At 40.6% G+C, this 6444-nt stretch overlaps 1 protein-coding gene across 1 annotated transcript; it reads left to right on the plus strand.

Moving 5' to 3' along the window:
• Window positions 1–487: 487 nt before the first annotated feature.
• On the plus strand, window positions 488–4945 carry LOC108104166. Its single transcript, XM_017210069.2, is given in 3 exon segments — window positions 488–601; window positions 3598–4521; window positions 4524–4945. Coding segments are annotated over 3 exon segments (1275 nt in total). The 3' UTR covers window positions 4761–4945.
• The last annotated feature ends 1499 nt before the right edge of the window (window positions 4946–6444 follow it).

Genomic DNA, 6444 nt, shown 5'->3' on the forward strand with positions numbered 1-6444 from the left:
GGGGTTATAATATTAGACTTCAGTAGGTAATTTATTTCTTTATTAACGATCTCCGCGAAACCCATTGGGTGTGGGTACGTTTTAAAGTACACTGAGTTGATATCCTCAGTGCGAATAGTTGCCACAACATTTCGATAAACCCTTTTTGTCTGCGTATGGAACGACTATGTCCTTTGTGCTGCTAAAGTTTACATTGTCGCAATCAAAAAACTGCAGGTCCTCAGACACGGTGGGTGGCTCCCACTTGCGTTAGCATGTCGAAGCCTATGTTCCCGTCAAATGTTGTTAGGGAATCTAATATGAAAAATGGGGAAGTTGTTCCCAAGACACTTATTTGGCACTTTTTATTTGTGCCTATGGACCCGTGAATTGAATTCACCCGAAACGGTGAGGCTACTGCCGTTATGTTTTTAAGTTCCTATACGGGCTTTAGATAACTTTTCGCTACGCGGTAACCGGGACCGCTCCCTAAAAAATTGAAAAGGTCATGGGAGTCGACCTAGTCGCTGTCGTCTTCGATTGCGCTCAGCGCGGCTACCGCATCGTTCTCATATTCTTGGTCTTTGGCACTGGCGGTCTGCTCGATGATTTCAAGCCTCTGGTGCATTTGATCAGTTATCTTATCTGAGGAGTTGGGTCTTTTTGAATTTTTTGCCTGCATATTTTGAGGTTGTGATACATTTTGGTTTTGTTTAAAATGTGGCTGTTGCATGGACTTAGAAGACGATGGGTTCCAGTCCATGGGCTCTGCTGCCTAACGTGGATTTCCACGGTCGGCCCAGTTCTCTGGCTTCCGCCCAGAACCATTTTGTTGGTTCCTATCTGTTTTTTTAAAATAATGAGGAAGCGCGGTACTGAGTCTTACGAAAGACAGAATTCTCTGTCTTCTGTTCCATTGCCCTAGCATATGTTGCCGCGAACTGGCTTATTTCGATGCTGCCTTCAGCCTCCCTAGCTTATGCGAATGCCGACGGAAGTTCTTTTAGCTGTGCCGGGAATACGACTGCGTCCGCTCCTACCTCATTTTATTGTATGCAATTTTTGTGTATGTTTGTTGAAGCCGTAAAATTATTAATCAGCCCACATACATGTTTTTCTTGAAAATTTCGACAGTCGCTAGTTTATTTTGGCGCGTGAGGCGCCAGTTATATTATAGTCGGATGCTCGGTGGTAAAGCTGCACCAGATCAGGCCGATGAGGTGGCACCGGTAGGGTGCTTGCTGAGTAGTAGTGAGTGTCAAGATAGATAGGAATTGGCGGACGGGCTGCTGCTCCCATGTGGCCGCTAATGGTGCCACTGGTATTGTGGTTGATGAAGTGTAAAATTAAGTTTATGTCGAGAGGGTGACTAGGGTGACTGACAGAACTGAGGAACTTAGCTGTAAGAAAAGTGGAGCTTAGTAGGCAGCACGACCGCATAACAGTGGAAAATGCTGACGATCGCAAAATGAGCGTAACTCACCAGACCGGGAATAAATGGGACCCAGGCACGGCCCCCAAAGGCGGTACGCTGAGTCGGCATCTAGAAAGACTAGGGTGATCCAAGAATCACCCAAGATTTCTACCGACTGTTTGTTACCCCTCAGTGGTGTTAACTTATATATACTTTATGGGGTCGGAAACGCTTCCTTCTACTAGTTTCACACTTTTCAACGAATCTAGTAGATCCTTTTACTCTACGAGTAACGGGTATAATTAAATGGGCCAATAGATATTTTTGAAGACAATCAAGGTTGTATTAGTATAGCTAATAATCATCACAAGAGAACTAAGCATATAGATATGAAATATCATTTTACCAGGAACAATTTGAAAACCAACTAATCTGTGTCAAGTATATTTCCACTGATACATTAACTAAGCCACTACCAGCAACTGGGGCTGACTGGACCTTTAGTCTGAATCTTTATATGGAGTTTTTGTTAATTGATAATTCCCATATATAATATGTATATATATATTTAACAATAACCAAACCAAAATAATTTCCTGTCTAACTATTGCTGTTTATATAGGCGAATCTTGTTAATTTATGTTTTTTGATTGATCTGGTTGGGGCTTACTGGGTTTCCTCAATTCTTTGCAGGAAATGCTGGATCAAAAAGAAAACAGTCCCCAAAGAAGAAAAATACAACAACCATCTGAATATGCACACACTCCTTTGAAATATAATAAATAAAAATAATAAAAATAATTGTTTTGTTATTCCTCAAATTTGTATCAGTGTAACTTTTGAGGTGGCGTGTTGAAAATAATAAAAGTCATACTTATACACATACACATTGTGTGTGTGGGAAGGATATGAACGATGAAGTTCTTTGAGAGAGGCAAAGCTCTCTCTTCTCTTTGTTCTCTCCCTCTCTGCTTAAGAACTTTTTTGATCCTTTTTGTACGAACGTGCTTACCATCCTTCACTTGCTAATAGACAACGAGAGTGTGCGGTTGCGTAAAATAAAATTAACTAGAACTACAATTGAAGTGTTTTAACTATTTGGCAAATCTGGCTGGTGTGTTCCTTGAGTTTGTATAAAATATAAATTCCACACCTGTCTTCCTTTTTATAGGTCTATATGTCTATTTATTTCCGCGTGTCGTTCTGGCGGTCTATATGACTATCTATCTTGATTCAGGACAAAACTTTCCGTTCAGGTTAAACAAATAGAAAAGTAGGACGAACCTATATTTATATAATATATACGTAAATTATTTTAATCGATGTTTAAGTTAAATTTTTTTATTCAACCCAAACTAAGTAAATTTTTTTTCTTTATTTATTTGACTATTGATTTTTAATTGGACTGCTACTTTGGAGCTGGGGAGTGTGATCACTAAGCCGACGGTTAGAGGGAAATGTATGTAATTGTATCTAATAAAACTAAAATGAACTTAATCAAATTAAATTTAGATAAAAAAAATTCAAGCATAAGAGCGCGCTGATTATGGGCTGGAGAATTTCCGCCTTTTAAAAGGGATCGCCCCGAGTCATTTTGTTCATATTTTAATTTATTTTCTTTGAACATTTTCTAGGCTTATCTCTTTGTTTATATCAGGCCGTGGCAACAAAAGGTAATCAAATTTAGCATATTTTAGTAAAAGTATAAAAATTATTAATAAAGTGATTAAAATTAATAAAATAAAAGATAGAAACGGTCTAAATTCATTAATGTTATCAAGTATTATATCTGAATTATTTGAAATTACATACGTTATAATTTTATAATTTACAAATTTGTGGGGCGACTCCCGTTGCTTGACGTGCAACCCACCTCCCGCCCAACCGAGCGAGGGGCGCTGCCGTCTGACGTACGGCTCGGAACACGGGGCTAGATCTGAGTGGATTAGTAAAGATACGAGGAAAGTTAGTGTTGTGCTAAATGGATTAGTATCGAAATTTTCAAAGTGTTAGGAGCAGAGTTAGAGGTAATGTTATAAAGATCATTGTAGTTCGAACATAGTACCCGAAAGGGTTCATGTTGGGCAAAGTTCGAACTACAGGGTTGGATACTCAAGCGGCCTAGAAGGGCCTGTCTATCAATTTCACCCTTAAGAAGATTATGGATAAAGACGACACGAAGCATCGTCCTACGAAATAAAAAGTGTTTTGGTTCAGTCGTCGTTTCGCGCGAAGGCTACCGAATTGGACGCGGAAATGGGTTCGTCGATCTGGATATCGGGCTCCTTATTGAACTGGGGGCCATCACACCGCAAACAATTATTGTCACAATCGTGCACGACGTGCAGGTGGTGGATTCGCCTCTGAACGTGTTCCAGAAGTATGATGAGCCCGTGGACACCATTGTCACCCCCACAGAACTAATCCGGGTGTCAAAGCGCTTGCCCCGTCCTAAAGGAGTCTTCTGGGAGATTCTGTCCGAACGACGCCTGAAGATACTGCCTGTACTGCATCAGCTTAAAGAGCGAGAGGAAAAGGCCGGAAAGTCGATATCCTTAAAAGAGGAAGATACCGACGTAGAGCAGCATCAGAATAACCGACGACGTCGGGGGCCCGTGCGTCGTCGCTTCCAACAAGGAAACCCGGGACGCACCACCTCACAGACTGACAATGAACAACATGGCGAGACTACCCAGAAACGCACTCCGCCTCGCAAAGGTCGTTTTGTCACTCGCCGAAGGCGCACAGCTAAGTCTGAGGGAGATCAGTCTGGAGTTGGGGTCGGTGCCAAGAGTGAGGATCGTAAATTCGATGAGGTTGGCACTGATGAGCGTCGTCCAAAGAGGAACAAGAATCGTGGACCTAGCGATTTTTGTATAAAGTTGACGAATTTGACACGTGACATTCGCGTCAAGGACCTAAAGTCGGAACTTCACAAACGTGAATGCAATCCGATGGCGATTTCTTGGAAGGGTCATTTTGGAAAGTGTTTTCTGCATTTTGGAAACCGCAAGGTTTCTAGCACCCAGGACGACGCGGACAAAGTTTTAAAGTCCCTTAATTATCTCTCGTTAACCATCACCACAGGTGGCGAGACTGCCCCAGTCGGCGCATCAACTGGGGGCAACGCCGCCGTCAAAACGGAGCTGAGTCTGCGGCGCCTATACAGACAAAGATTATAAACGTTAACGTCGAGCTGTATCAGTTTGACGCCAAAAAGAGTGCCATTTCCACTGGTGCCAATGCTAGTGCTGGCGAGGACGGAAATGCTGCCGGTGACACGCAAAATGGGGGCGAAGCAGGAACTGTAGGTGGCAGCGATGTGGGTGGTACACGTATCGAGGCTGTCGACACCACCACAGTATAGTATGACTACGCGCTTGGCGCAGCCACAAAATGGTCGCAACGGATTTCCGCCGGCAGCGCAACGTTTGGAGTTCAACGAAAAGAAGTAACATTTTGTTAAGAACAAAAATCGAAAAATATCAAACAAAAAATGAATAGAAAGCGAACTCCGGACACAAACACAAAGTACACTCAACATACACACAACATTTTGCAGCTTGTAGTTTCTTCTTCTTCTTCATTACTCTATTAAGATCAAATTCAACCTTTTCTTACGAGAACCCAAACCATTGCCGCTTTTTCTAAACAAATGCATTTGTTTTTACCAATGAAAAATTCGTTGAATTATATAATGAAATGATTGCATAAATACTTGTTCCACAAATAGAGTGGAACAAAATTTTTTCCAAATAATGCCTTACTAACTTTTTGTAACTTGTTACAATTTGGAGTATTTCTGAGGTACTTCTTAATATTTTTCATTTTGAATTCACGCTCCAGCACTGAGATCGGTTGCTCTATTAAGCAGTTGAGGTGCAATTAAAGGTCTAACATCTGTGGACGAATTTAAAAAAATATTCAAACATGTAATAAGAATCAAAGAGCGAAAAGCAGTGAATACGATTTATTTATTCAATTTATCAATTGAATTAATAAAATAAACACTTGTCACATTTTTCGCCGAGAAAATTATAAAAAGAAATTACAATTATAATTTGGTTGGTGTTTCCGTACTCTCATGGCAAAAAATTTAATAATATACTTTAACAAAAGATCAAGACAAGTGTGAAAACACCATTCAAGGCAGAACATAATTTACTCTTTTTTTACACAAAGAAAAGGAATTATACAAAAAAAAAATGTGAAACATGAATGAAATATAACTTGAAATAAAAATAATAAAAAACATAGGGGGCGTTAAATTCCTTCCTTCATTGAAACCAAGCACTCCTCTAGCTTTATTAACCATAGAGGAAATATGGTCGGAAAACTTAAGTTTTACATCGAGTAAGATGCCAAGATCTTCAACTGCATTAACTCTTTCCAGAGCTACACCATGCAGAGTATAAGAGGCAACTTTAGGTCTTAGGCGACAGAAGGTCATTGCTTTGCACTTGGAGCCATTAAGATTTAATAAGTTTGCAGTTCACCTGGTAGGAGGCATCGGTATATTGCAGATAGAGTTTGACATTATCTGCATACATAAGTACAACCAAGGGAAGGTCATTAATGAATAAAGTAAAAAGTAACGAACCAAGGTGGCTCCCCTGAGAAACCCTGGAGGAAGCATAGACTAAAGCTGACACAGAATTTTTAACAGAACTTTTTGCGTTCTACCTCTGAGGTAACTGCTAATCCAACCCAGGAGATCAGTAGGAAAACCGATAAGATTGAGTTTTTCTAAAAGAAGGCCGTGTTTCACGGAGTCAAATGCTTTGCTGAAGTCAGTGTAAGTGACATCCGTCTGAAGTTTATTTTGGAAACCAGTGATCACGAAGGATGTTAGTTCCAGAAGATTTGCAGTGGTAGACCGTTGTTTCATAAAGCCATGCTGGCATGGAGATATGATTCCATATATGATTAATTTGAGCCAGTGACATGTCTAACATGCCAGCAGTAAAGTCGTGATGCGACGTAGGTGTTAAAGCTAAGGTGTTATCGTTCATGGACCAAGCCACCTGGGGTAGGTTGAAATCACCCAACAC

Source organism: Drosophila eugracilis, unplaced genomic scaffold (genome assembly GCF_018153835.1).
Source record: "Drosophila eugracilis isolate 14026-0451.02 unplaced genomic scaffold, ASM1815383v1 contig_1807, whole genome shotgun sequence".
NCBI lineage: Eukaryota > Metazoa > Arthropoda > Insecta > Diptera > Drosophilidae > Drosophila > Drosophila eugracilis.